We start from the raw sequence: 15,406 nt of genomic DNA on the forward strand, positions 1-15,406 counted from the left end.
CCAGGCGGGGGGTGGAAGTCCTGGCACCCGCTGCAGATGCAGTCGTCTATTAAGGCCTCCCAGTGCTGGCTGAGAGTAGTTTTCAAGGAATTGGTGTTTTGATAACGGACACTACAGGTCTTATCCTCGATAAGGAGATGCTTGGCATCAGGGTTATAGGGGCAAAAGTGTCAAAAAGACTCATTATAACTGGGAAAATGGGTTTATTTCATTGCTGATGTCAAAAAGTGGCCTCTCCATCCTCACAAGGCACTTTCCCTCCAATTTTTTGATAGCTCTCTAGGCAGTCTGGTGTAAAACTCTGAGATCTCTTGCACAGGCTCTCATGGACTTGAGGAAATTGGCCTGGGCTATTTTCTTTAACTTCTCCGAGTGCAGTTTGGCCGTTTCGACAGAGTCCTTCTTCCTCTCCAATGTTTCGGACTTGCTTACGGCGTAGTCCTAGAGACGCCCGACTGCTTGGACTATGTAAATGAAAATTTGTTGATCACGTTCAAGTGCCATTTTCTCGGTCTGTGCGTAAGCTAAAAAGCTCAGGCTTGTATTGTTTTGTAACTAATTGCTCATGCTAAAAAATATATCAAACTATGAATGAATTTCAATCACTTCACTTTAATTAATTATTAAACTATTAAGTGTTCAGATTTCAATGGACCACACGTCAAGCACATAAGACTTAACAATGGAAAGTTTATAATTCCTTTTATTGGTGTCTAGGAGATGTATATTTATTTAAATCCAATTGAAGAGCTCATTCATTAACCTATTCACTCCTCACATAAAAAGTAGGTCACTTTATTTTTGTCGTACTAACAAAGAGGTCTAAAGTACTTTAATTAGAAAATTAATTATTATACCGGGTGTGATAAAAGTCATGTTCATTCACTCATTTTGAAATATAATATTTCAGAATTCATAGTATTTATATCAAAAGTTGAGATGGTAAATAAGATATATGCTACATTTTAAACAAGTCCATAGATAATTTTCGTTGGTTACAGCTTTCTCTGTTGGGGAAGACAGTTAGAAAAATCAAATTTGAGTTCGAAATTTTTTTAAAAGAATAAATTACTAGACTTGTTAATTTATTTGTTATTGACGATTAAGATTGAATAAGATTTATGTTACAGATCATCAAAGTTTTTCATTTTCAAAGTAAAGGTGATCGGGTACAATTAAAAAGGCTTGAGTTTGAGATAGAAAATAAGAAAATTAAACTAAATAGTATTTTATAAGGAGTAAATAACTAGATGTTGTTGAACGATTCACTTTCTCTTACTTATAGAAGAATAAAATATAATACAGATCCCTGATCAGTAATAAATATCGGATAAATTCACTCGAAATGCCCTTCTCACGGCCTAGCCATGGTTAACAAACATGATAACTGTGAAGGGTAAATATAATAAATGATAAACTTTGTCAGGTCTTCAAAAAGCCTTGGAATTGAATTAAAATGAAAATTAAGAGGTTTTGTAGGCTTTTTTTCTTTTTCTTTTTGTAAATATCCAGTTCAAACTTTTTGGCGCGATAGTTATAGATGTGAGGTGAGCTGTTTATGTCAGATTAAATACTGTTAAGTGGCAAATGGAAGTCGTCTGTAACGAGGTTGCCTTTCTAGTATGAACCGGTCGCACCAACATCATGAAAATGCTCTCAGTCATTAACCAGAATGCGTGGAGGTTCAGAAAACAGGTTTCTCTCTCCTGCTGACGCTATGCACTTGGTCATGGATTATTTTTAGACCAGTCTTGATATTTTGATGTTGTTTTTTTTTGAAAAATAATTCAAAAATCTATAGCTATTAACAAAAAAATACAAATATTAAATTTTATGAAAAAAATTTCAAAAATCCAAAGTTATTTACAGCAAACAACCATAGAAAAAAATGTACTTTAGGGCTGAGTTCGTAGAAATGATAAGAAAAAGGAGGAACTGCAATGTCCTCCTTTAAGATGCTCTTGTATACACACCTCTGCTTAGTAATTTTCAAGATTATCTTATGAATCATAGTCCAACAACCGGTCACACCTCCTAATAATGTATATACCTATTTGTAAGGAGAAAGATGAGTCTCTAATGGTATATTTACCGAGAGGAGCATGAAAATTATATTAAAATTAAATTTGTCATTGAACTTTAAGGTGTAAATTCTTCACTTTTTAAAAGTACTAAAAGGCAAACTACTAGACAGAAAACTCATTTATTATACACTTAAATTGTTTGTTTTTATTACAAAATGGCGGAACAATACGAGAAACGAACTAAAATGTACCCAATCCTCCGCCTTGATTGTCAAAAAAAGATAGCTGAGCAGACTGGACAATTTACACTGTCCAAGCGTCTGGAGATTGGAAATGACTTTAAACATCGTCTGAAATTCACCATAGGATAAAATTAAGCTAAACACAAAAAGTAATGCTCAAGGAATAACGAAACTTGGCTCCAAAAAGAGCAGAGATCTTCAATCATTATTATTTTCAACTTGGAGGACAATACCTCTCAAAAAGTCCCACATTGACCTTAATACTTCAGTTAATAAGGTCAAGGTCTAAAAATCCCCGCTTAGTCTATTGTTAATTATGCCATGAATGTATTTTGTATATTCTTTATTACTATTTCAAAAACACATTTTTTAATATCATTATTCATTTCAATGATTTGAATTTCATTTGTTAGTTTTATTAACTAATCGGAAAATAATTATGCAACATGCATACAATCCAGATCTATCGTAAATATGGTTCTAGGACACTTTGCCAAAAAAACAATGAATATTATTGACGATCATTAATACTCCTAATACTTTGAAGTTATTAGATTTAGGAATTTGAGAGAGATTTTTGGTCAAAATGAGCAAAAAAAAGAGCGCTAAAATTTTGAAAAATGAGTACTCAAAACATCAGAATTGAGCAATTTGAATTGTAAAGAAAAATACAATTTATACGGATAATTTAAAATATTGAGAAATATATGAAAATTTTGCTATAATATATCGAGAAATCAAAATTTTAGAAAGATTTTCTTGTGTTAATTTTTGCATAGGATCAGTTTCGGTAGTTTTAAACATACTTAGAGACGTTCACATTAGTAGTTGAAGCAAATTTGCAAGAGTGGAAATATTCTGGTTAGATAGAAGAATTTCATCATCATCCCCATAGATTATACGTCCAACCTTTTGCATAAATGGAAGATTCGAATTTTGCAATTTGGCGGAAAAGTATTTCTTCTTAGTAGCAAGATTCAAGGGGGATTATTCAAGAGTCCATTTTGTGGCAAATTTATCGTTCCTCTAATTGATTGTTAGCTGAATCTGGCTTCCTCATATCTCTGCGATCCTGATTTCATAATATACATAGTTTTACCTCCTAAAAGATAATCTAATGAAGAATGGTTTTTGCTGGTGGATTTTTCCTCGAAAAATATCACTAAAGAACCATCTAAAGTTGTTGAGTAATCTAACTAGAATACAAATTTACTCTATTTATTTTATACCACTTAAAAAAAATGAGCAAATTTTATAAAAAAAGGTCAAAGTGACCTACTTTTGGAGCGTTTGAGTGATTACTTACAAATCCTGAGTCTAGTAATCATGATGATTACCAATTACTCCAATTTTAAAATATCGAAAGTTTATTTTTTCCCCACAAATTGTGATAATTAATTGTTCATTCATTAATTAATAATAGGGCATGAACAACCTACAAAAAATAAACTATCCCCAAAGTAATGTTACAATCTGTAGCTTGTTGTTTCAACTACTTGTTTAGTTTTGATAGCGCCTTTATGTGAGTAAAATCCATATATTTTGTGAATAAAATATTAATTACATTCATGTAATTTTATTCTTTTCTCTCGACCGTTTTGTTTGCAAATTAATATACCGGCCAGCCGTTATTATTTACTCATCTCTATAATGGCAATTTTGAGAGGTTGTCTCTCCATGCATGAACACATTGTAAATCGTCTTCCTTGAGACCCCAGTCTGCTCCTCGATGGCCTTCTGGGACAATCCCTCGTGGAGGAGCGCTGCTATCTTAATCCTCTTCTCGAACAGCGTGCTCATGGTGACGACTATGACAATGTTTTTCTTAGCAATTGACAGCCAATTATGAGTTCTACAATATTCCTTATAGAAAAATTGTAAAAAAAAAATGACTCTTAACCACTAAAAATTTACATAATAGAGATGAGTAAAAAATGACGGTTGGGCCTAGGGAACTCACATGCCCCATTGATTTATGACATTATGAAGATGCTTCAATGGTTGGTTCGAACAAAAAGTTTGAAGATGTGTCTGAATTGAATCAACATTAATGAACACTTCATGATATCTGTGCAAGGATACCAATGTTAATATCAATTGAGTTTTGTCCGGATTTATCTGGACAACTCTGTATATAATTGGAAGAAACAATGAATGTGACATTTACCTTATCACGATTAGAATCCTTCCAATAGAGAAAAAATCCATTTGGGTCCACAAAAAGTACAATGGGCTGAGCTAGAGTTGTGTCCTGAAAATAGAAAAAAAAATCAAATTAAATATTTTGCACTAACTTATATAATAAAGATGTATGCATTAAAATCAACAAAGATTTTACTACTTTTGAAATAAAATAGCATGATGGTACTCATTCGAAGTATGCAAATAATTACAAAAATACCTTTGACTTCACTCACTGTCTTTCCAAAAATAAACAGAGTCATTTTAATTTTTTTGGGTAGTTTTAGTATGAAGTTATTATAATATATTGATTTTAGAACTAATTCCCTTAGCAGAACAATAACAAACCAGGGACGTTCGTAGAATTTTTTCTATTTTAAAAAGATAAACCATGCAACTGAATTGGCATTTTTTTACCCTTAATTCCTATTTAATTTCTTTTACAGAGCGATCCTTTTTTCTTGTTAAAAAAAATCCTTGATTTCCTCACCTCCGGATGGAGATGACCCTACAAACTGTCAAGGAAAAAATTTATAGCTCACCAGGGGCGTCCACAGGGGGTGGACTGGAGGGGCTGAAGCACCCCCACCCCCAAGAAAAATAAAAAAATAATGAACTTTTGTTTTTACTAAAAAATTTAAAATTTTTTTTGTAAAAGGCTTTGCTACGGAACAACTTTTTAAAAGATCATTTTTTTCTTTATACTAACAATTAAAAATTAATAGGACAGCTAAAAAACACACCGGATTTACATCATTCCTTATATATTTTACAACTTGAACTCGAAAGTTGTACAAGTTATTTTACGCTTAAGTGGTGTTGCCTGATTCTTCCACTCTAGAATCCGTTTTCTAAAAATATCATTTTAGATTAACGGAAAGGTGGCCTAATGTGAATGTACAGTTGTGTCTGCAGAGATGGGCTAGAGGGCTGTAGCCCCTACCAAAAAAATGAAATTATCGAAAGAATTTCATATTTGAAATTTATTTCCAAAAATTAATTTTTTTTTTCTGAAAAATTTATTTTTTCCCAAAAAATCTAAAATTGAAATTTTTTCCCAATAAACTTAGTTTTTTAAATTGTTTTCAAAAAAAAAAATCTATGAATAGCTATTGATTTTTGAAAAAAAAATTCCCAAAAATTGAATATTGAAATTTTTTTGTGAATAGCTATAGATATTTTTTTTTTTTTTTTTCAAAAAAATCCAAAAACCATACCCTGTCCCTAAAAATATATATAATCCTGCGAACACCCCTGATACATACTTTGCTTTTCTCTCAGAAAAGTTTTTGTGAGGACAGGGCTTTAAATGCAGGGCCCATGTCGTTAAAATTAGCCTAAAAAAATTGACTAGGGCAAAATACCAAAAATATTAGTTAGTGCGAATAGAAATGTTCGTTTTGTTTAAAACCATTTCCAAACACCACAAGAAGTGAAATATTGCAAAATTTGTCTTTAAAATTTTTTTTTACTTCAAACTCCAACATAATATTTGTTTTGATATCAATGTATATATATATGTGGTATATAATGTACGATATTACGTAGCCAAACGTGCTGGATACAGTCCACCCTGAACACTCCGACTAGTTATTTAATAGCCACAGGCTGGCGTAGCTTTGAATCCCTGCCTAAGATGAACACGTTCATTCTATAACATATCCAAAATAGTAATCACTTTAGTGTACATATACTCGTTTGTAGTATTTGAATCTCTGTATGTGTGAGGGTAAAGAGTCAGGATGGAGATTATTTAATATATATCTATCTCTATTACCTTGACTAGTCTGACGTCAGGTATAACCTTGTGCAATTTTCTTTTAATAAATGTCATGTGTCCCAGTACTACATAGATAATAAAATATAAATAAATAGTTACATGCTTGTTCATATACATTACTTATCTATTAGTGTTGGGCTTAAGTCTTTTAAATCTTAGACCGATATGAGATCCACACTATGATTCTTAGTGCACCAAACTAATTCGGAACCGTAAAACAGTTCGGTCAGGACAGGTCTACAAGAAAAGTTCGGGGATGGTAGGTCTCACTTAAAATTCGGTCTCGAGAGATTTCATACATGAATTGTTGATGACGTCTGTTCTGTTTGAAAATGGTGAACACCAATCTACAAGTGTCCCATATGACATTAAATGTGTTGGATCAAGGACTAATAGAGGGAAGTATTGGTGACAGAAATGAGTCAGCAGTTGACTGTAGTCCTTTTACTCCATTTCTCACTATTGTTAATGATGTTATAAAGTCGCAGCAATAACCATCAAATCAATGAAGGAAAAATAATCAATGGATAGAATTGAATGACTGTAGCGAACAACTGCTTCAATTCCATCTCCAGTCCTTTTCTAATCATATTTGTATAGCTAAAATAAGGAGTGGGGAAAATCGGTATATACAGAGTTTGGACCAAAAACATACAATAGCGTTTAATAACAATTTTATCCCACTTATTTTAAATTACCAAATTTCATTACGCAACCAAAAGGCAGCTGAAGCAAAAAAAACAACAAATTATCTTTATTCTATCCCTCAAAGTGTAAAAATGTAGGCAGTAACAGCAAAAAAGCCAACGCGCTTGCGATCTCTTCCGTACCAGAGTCAGACCCGAGAAGGATTCAGAGACCTTTACCATCCCCAATCAGACTTACTACAGCATTGATAAGTCGATTGAGAAGCGCTCTCTTTTCTATGCAGCCAAGAATAACCAAAACTTCTGCAGAAACAATATGTCCGACTTCTGGCCAGCCTCCATTTGGCACTCCTCTCTACTTGACCTCAACCCCTTAAACTTTGTATTAGTGGACTTTTTCGGAAAAATGTCAGCTGTACCTCTCATCCAAACTTGGATTCGCCCCTAGCTACCTTCATGAAAGCCATAGACATCGTAGTGCTGAGACTGTTATTACTTGTACAGGAGGACATATTGGATAAAAAATATAGCTGAATGTATGTAGTATTTAAACATATCAAAAATTCAGTTGTCATTTCCATAAAAAGCACTTTTTTTTTTTGTAATTTAGTAATGCTATTAAAAGAGTTTTGGGTACCCACTCTGTATATTGAGGTCGAAAAAATCAATCCACTTCGGTTTATGCGCTGAGATCCCGTTTTGAACCGAAAAATCGGTCCAAACCGAACCAAAACGGAGTCTCAACACTAATATTTATAAATATGAATATTTATAATATACCTACGATGTGCATACTTGCATGTAATGGGCAATAAAAAGTAAAGCAAGTAACTAAAAAATCCACTTTTGTAGTTGTCGTTGTTGCTCGAACAGCAATTAATAATTCCTATCTATAAATCACAACATTTGTAGGGGAGACCGGAGAGAGTTGAGGCAGTCCCTTTTTATAAAACATCAATAAAAGCTATTGCCACACATTTTATATTAATAATGTGAAATATAATTACGATTATTGTGCGAAAAAAATAAATCAATTTTGTCATTTTTTCTTCAACATATAGGATAAAAACTGATTTTGAGAGGCATAGATGAATATTTTTGAAGTAATGTAGTCCGTTTTACACTGTTCTTGCTGTTAGCAATATAATTTGATTTATCAATGACTAGGGGGAGTACCCATCATTGATCAGATTTATTAGACTTAAGCAAACAGGTACTACGACAAGCAAGCATACAAAAATGGCCATCAAAATTACTTGGTAGTTAGCCAATTATTATAGAATATGAAATTATCATTTAATAGTTTTGGAAATTGTTGACAACATAAAAGTGTTCATTCTAATTGAAAAATCAACGTAAAAATCACTGAACACTGATTGGTTTGAAGAACAAGTTTAGATCATTCATCGTTAACCCTACTCATTGGTGTTTTTTTTTTTTTTTTTCAAATCAGCTAATTTGAAAAAATAGATAAAATGATGGATAACAATATTACAAAAGGACGAAAAAATAGAACTATCCCTATTGGGATGATTAACTCATTAATACTGTGACCGCAGGAGCGTCCACAGGGGGTGAGGGCTACAGAACTTCCCCCCACCCCAGATTAAGGAATTCTTGCCTTTCAGAGGAATTTTTTTTAGTCAGAATAAAAAAAATACGTAAAAATAGCAAATTTATTTTCTTAAAAAAAGGTCATTCAAGGGCAATCATAAAACAGACATAAAATTAATTAATACCATGATTTTTTTTTTTCAATAATGTAATATTTGGAGTTTCTTTTCCAAAAAATTATAATTTTAGTGAACACCTGTTAATTTTTGATTTTTTTTTCGAAAAAAGTTAGTATTTTAATTTATGTTCGGTCAATAGCTTTTAATTTTTGAAAGTTTTTAAAAAAGGTTTATTTTTTAGTGAACAGCTGTTGTTTTTAATTTTTTTTTCGAGAAAGTTTCATATCTAAAATTTTATTTTGAAATTTTTTCAATTTTTATTTTTATTAATTGCAGTGGATTTTTGGAATTAAATTTTTTCTAAAAAATTAAATTTTTGGAATTTCAAAAAAATTCCAAAAACCAAGATTCCCCCTCCCCCCCCAAAAAAAAAAATATATATTTATGTATAATCCTGCAGACGCCCCTGAGCCGTGTTTTCTTTTCCAACTCTTCTCCGTATCTTTTCTACTAAACCCCTTTTTGCTAACAGCTGAAAGATTTAGCTCATTTCCCCACTTGTTGCCTCCATATATTTATTTCTCTATGGCTATAATCTACAAACAGATTAAAACAATGGGAGACATATTCCGGTATGTTATAATAAATTTTTGGTGTGTCCGAGTCAAACTTCGTCCCCAAATTATTGAGGTATAAAAAATATGATTACAACAGGGCTTCCCTAACATCCTCATATCAGTAGAGACACTCATGTTAGCATTTCAATATCTATATGTAACTACATACAGTATGAAGTCATCATTTGGTAAATTGGATCGAGGACATGATAAGAAACTTATAGGAATGTTATCAGCAAAACACATAGAACATCATTACGGGATAGCAAATACAAGTAATAATTATTTGATCTATTTGACGTTACCTCTTTCTTCTACTTTGATACTTTCATTTGAATTAAATGAACATAAACTGACTTCTACATAGTAGAAGTCACTAGAATTACGGGTCAAAAAGGATTCAATGAGATAACATTTTTACATTTAATTGTAGAAAATATGACATAAAACGTTTAACTTGCAAAAAAAACAAAAAAACAAAATTCACAGTTCTAGAACCAAGAGAAGTTATATTTTATTATAACTCAAGGTTCTATTCTTAGGCTTTTTCATTTATTGAACAGAACTATATTGGGGTTGTTAGAAACGACTCACATTTATCTTGAAAACATCACATTGACTTATGACTGAAGACAGTTTTTTTTTTAAATTAGAGTTCTTACTATTTTTGTGACGCTTAAAAATGCGTGCATTTTTACATCTCTATACTCATCACTAGTGAGAGTTCTCCTGGGACATCGTTACCTTTATTGTTCACGCAACTTTAACTCCAAAAAGAAACGGGAAAAAGGCCCAAATCATCTGGTAGTTAGTTAATTAAGTCAATCATACCAACTGCTATTTATCTCATAGGTAAACCCAGACTATCACATACTATTTCTATTTCATAATATTAAAATCCTATATAATATTTTATTCGATACTGTATTATAATTTTTTAACAGCTATGAATGTGTATTTCTTCATAATAGCCAAAAAAAAACCAACATATAAATAATAAGATGGCCGATTATAAATGTATATAACACTTGGGATCGACAAGAAATTGTATTTCTGTCCTTTTGGAAATGGAGCGTAATTATAGTATAAGTGTGTAACTTATTTAAGTGTGACAAGTGAATCCACAGCTGACAACAAAATTTTGTGTTAGCGAGGTAACGAGATAAAAAAACGGAAATATAACCCTGCGGATTATTTGTAGAGGTAAAGTGTTCAGTCCTTTTTCGGTCTCTATGAAAAAAAAATGGAAACCGGTTCACGGTTTCAGAAAAGGCCAAAATATTGGTACAAATATGTCTAGAAAAAATGATTTTAGAGCAACTTAAAAATGCACATCAGAGTTATTCCGGTTGATATTTTTACTAAATACCGGGTAGGATTAATTTTAATTTCCTTCATTTCACGTCATAGCTGCTAATTCAATGAAAAGTCTTGACAGCTAAGCTCCTCTCCACTCAAACATGATTAAAATTCTCAAAGTTACCTCGTTAATACTCGGTCGTATTTTTACAACTCTATTTATGCCCGCATGTATTTTATCACCTCCTATTAAGTATCTTCTTTTTTTTTTTGTCTTTTACTAAATTACAAAAGTAACAAGTATAATAATAATTCAACAAAGACGCTCTAATTGATATATATATTTGGTTAAAAGTTTCTTAAAAGTTTTGTCATATATTTTACGCACAAATATTTGTACAATGTAGAAATACATATTATGAAGGAAAGAGGAAAGGAAAATTGTGTTTTCAATTAAAAATGACTAACTAGCTATTTTTAAGTAATTTGTCACATGGGTTTCAATCGGGGAAATACTAAACTGTTGATACTGTTGTAATATGCTGAAATAACTGGGTCAAAGTTAGGTATGATCTGGATTCGAAGTAACATTCAGTCTATACACAAAAAAAAAAAGTAAATCGATCTGTAAAATATAAATGTGTACCAAATTTTAAATGATATTCTCTAGACTAATTTAAACCGGTATTTCGGTCGCAACTGTGGTCTCAGATCTTGGAACAAGATGTGATTGTTTTCAAATCATGGATCGATTGTCCCACTATCCCTGGTTGGATACATCATATATATATATGATGTCATTGGACCAATGTTCATAATTTGGAAACACAGATGACGTCATCAACAATTAATCTATCAAATCGGTCTTATTTTGAAATGTATATATAAATAAAAGAAAAACTCGGTTTGGCTACCTAAACAGCGAGTATTTACTCGTAACTCGCCCAAACTTAGGTTTCCACCTTTTTCTCTTTCGAGCACATTATAGTTTGTAAATATTCTTTGACTGAATTCATTTCTAAATAAAAGTAGCATTCAATTTTACGTGAAGCTAATTTTCTTTTCAAAGTATGATTTACTTAGAAGTATATTTTAAACTATCATGCTGATCTAACTGAAGACGTGAGATAGCTGCCGTTCCTTACTCAAATGTTGGATACATCATTTAAAAAAAGCAGTATTCTGTGGTCTCTAAATAGCCAACCTACGTATTACAAGTAGGTACAAATGGTATCATTTGATAGTATTTGAAATATAAAAACATTGGTCGCTTTACATTATAACTAATTTAGACTATCTCTTGTATAAGATAATATACATAAAATAATAAACTATACAATACAATTTACAATAGGAAATTCAAGGCACATATCAATCAAGATCTTCTAATTTTCTAAGCAACATACTCAAATTTATATTACATCACAAAGTTTTGTGTTCCATACACTTTATCAAGCAAATTTACGTAACGTCGGCGGGGCGGATGAACTGACGTCAAAGGCCAGATATGGCCACAAGCTGTAATTTGCTGACCCCTGCTCTAGAGTCACGGATTTAACTTTAAGAATATATTACATACACACAAAGCAATTTTTTTAAATAAAGAACAAATTTTTTATCTGTTATAAAAAAAAAATTACTTACATGAGACGATTTTTTTACTTCATAGAGAAACCTTTGCGGACAAAAAGGAAGGTAGGATCGGTTCGGTGTCCCCGGAAAATTCCTTTTAAATAAGGGATTTATACTAACAAGTGGTAACTTTCAAGATACCTAAACTCGTGAGAGTTCATTTTTTGGTGATAACCCGTTTGTATCTGTCAAAATTGAAGAATTTGTTCGGCTACAGCCTCCCCCAAATGTGCGCATATAGCTGACATGATTATATAATTATTATGTTTGAGCTGTAGGATTACAACATGAAAATATATAGCGTACAAATATATTAACTCAAGGGTAAAATTATGTTCAAGGAATGAACAACTATTGCTAATATCCATAAATGATTAATTTTATTAATTAAATTTCATCCAAAATTAATAGCAAAGAATTATTATTAGCAACTCAGCAATATTTAGGGGGAAGAAAGGAACTAGCTATATTTGTGTTACTCAACTCACATATACAGTATAAAAGTTACGACTCAGCAAATAAAAATAAATTTTAATACAAATGTGTATATCAAGTATAAAACCCATTTTAATTTAATAGAAATGCTTCAATAAATTTGTTTAGCTCGGGGTTTTTCTTCTTATTCGTCTCCTTCCTTCAAACACGTTGTGACAAGTCCTTTTTCTTATTTATTAACTAAATTACCTGGAATATAGAGTCAATTGAAGACCAGGGATGCTAATCTGGAACATTTTGGGCATGTGAAAAAAAAAAAAACAAGATCAAGATAGTACTCCTGACAATTTGAATAATGTTTTGGAGAGGATCAGCATTGCTATCATGCCGCTTCATTAGATCGGCTACAAGTAGCCGTGATGATGGGGTAAGGAAATGAACAAGGACATAAGCAGGAGTAACTCTGATCCTCAATTCTACTCTGAGTCCAACAAGGACTTACAATTATGACTCTACAAGGTTAATGTATACTCAATCAGTTTTTGAATGAAATTGAATGTAGTAGAAAGGAATGTTAATTAATAAGGAAAACGGCTCCGGATAAGTGCTGTTGAAAAGCGTTTTCCTAAGCCCTTTTTTTAATTCAATAATAACTTTACTCTATAATGGATCATCTACAATTGAGGTAGATGGTTGTGGAAGTGAGGCTATTCTTCTCAAGAGAAGCTGCAGGCAAGGATGTCCCACTCACTACTCTTTTGTTATTTATTGCCGTTATTTAAGAATTTTATATATCTATGCAAAGCTATGGAATTTTATCTAGGTCATTCTAAAATGTAATTGATATTTATGCAGATGATGTCACATTATTTGCCGAAGACAACACTAAATCTCAGTTAGTTAAAGGAGTTCAAGTCATTCCAAAGTAGTTTGAAAAATATTCCCACGGGTTAAGAGTGATAATAAATAAAAGTAAAACTAATGTTCTCACAACAGGGATTTGGGAAGCCAGATTCTTTGACTAAGCTTTTAGATAGTAATTTCAAAAAGAGTGTTGAATGGCAAAGACACGGGGGAACTATCACAAATTGGACGTCACTCTGTAATTCACTTTATAAAAAGTATGCAAATTGAGGAAATACAATCTCCTGACAGGAGTCGAACTGTATGTTGCTAAAATACATAATTCCTCTGGTTTTATATATGACACATTCTCTGCCTCTTTTAGCTGAGAAGGCAATTAATGAAGAAAATTTCATTCCAAGTACCTTCCTTCTCTCAAAAGGCCTAAAAAATATATAGGAGGCGAGCTAACTCTAGTATCTTCTATTATCCCTAAGATATACCAGAAGATTTTTATTGACATAACGAAAAATCCCCTTTTGGAATGGAGAGGTACTCCCCTATACATGCTTCTGATGATGGTACTATTTTATCGAACAGATCAGTCGATAAAATCACATTTTCATGGGGTACTGCTCATCGTGTTTTATGGTATGGAACCTCAACGTATGAGTCGAACACTACCATAGATGTAATTCATCAAAACGTAGCAAAGAAATATTTCTTCAGCAATATAAAGAGCCCAAGCTGCCTAAAGAGTGTGGCTATACGTCTATTTTGACTGTTCAATATTGATAACCTTACGAAATACCCTGGTTCGGTATTTGGGAAGGCTAAATTTTGGTTCCCTCTTTTTAGGACTGATAAGAACCACATTCCTCCTACACCAGGGCATTTGAAAATGTTATATTCGAGGGATTTTAAGAGGTATGTTACTGAGATATGTGAAAATTTTAAATCCCCAAAATTTTGTGATAAAAAAAATAGAAAGTTCCTCCCTATATATTTATGATGACAAAAAAATTTACTGTGCAGTTTCAATTCTCGGCAAGCCTTAATTTTTAAAATGCTCCATAAAAGGACTGAAGAAAAACTTTTAACTTCTCTATGTACTCTTTCATAGATTGTCCCAGTGTTGGAATTTTAAAACAATATATTGCCTTAAACGGTAAGAGACTTTATGAGCTAGAATCAAAATTCACAAAAGCACTGGTTTTGTTTAGATTTTCAAAACGAAAGGGATCCCAAGGAATTAGCGTTGTTGAATTTCAAAACTGTTATTGCCAGTTAAATTACGAATTATGATCCCTCAGCTGTTATCATTTTAGTTATTCCAATATATGTTGCCATTTATTTTATGGTTCTGGGCATCTCTGGATGGAAATATGGTGCTGCTGTTATTGCCTTAAGCAATCTATACTTATTTATGGTATATGTCCCTCCGTAATATGAGACTTAAAATATTTCCTATCCTCGTTATTGGTCCTTTAAAAATTCCAAAATTGTAAGTCAATTATTTCACTTAAAGTACAATAAGGTAGTTATACTTTAGTAAGCTTTTAGTCAAATTTTTAAACATATTTCATTGCTATATGTTCATATTTGGACAGACAAAATGCATAAAAAGCGTTTGTCATTGTTTTTAATTTAGACTTAATTAAATAATGTATTATTTTAATAGACAGTTGGATGTTTATACGTTCAAGATAGATATATAATAACATCACCAGCAGATATTAAATGTACTTTAGGGAAACAGTAAGACAGTTGAAACAATACTGGAACAAAAAAATATACAGTCAAATCCGGATATAATAAAAATACACGTGAAGATATCTCAGATACCAATTTTTTAATACATAAATATTTCGCATAGAAAAAATATGAATTAAAAAATTGTCATAAAATCAACTTTATATGAATTAATGCAAATCTTAAAAAAGATACAAATCGTAAGCTGTCACCAACAGCGTATTTACAGTATGTTTATTTAAAATTTACTTCAAATTACTTTTCAATCAATACCGATACAT

At 31.8% G+C, this 15,406-nt stretch overlaps 1 protein-coding gene across 1 annotated transcript in view; it reads right to left on the bottom strand.

Moving 5' to 3' along the window:
* The window catches only part of LOC121129044 (1-phosphatidylinositol 4,5-bisphosphate phosphodiesterase classes I and II-like), a 169,658-nt gene that overhangs the window by 91,025 nt on the left and 63,227 nt on the right, over window positions 1–15,406 (bottom strand). The window contains 1 exon segment of the mRNA XM_040724710.2: window positions 4,434–4,517. Coding sequence (XP_040580644.1) covers window positions 4,434–4,517 — 84 coding nt within the window.

This window comes from Lepeophtheirus salmonis, chromosome 14, assembly GCF_016086655.4.
Source record: "Lepeophtheirus salmonis chromosome 14, UVic_Lsal_1.4, whole genome shotgun sequence".
NCBI lineage: Eukaryota > Metazoa > Arthropoda > Copepoda > Siphonostomatoida > Caligidae > Lepeophtheirus > Lepeophtheirus salmonis.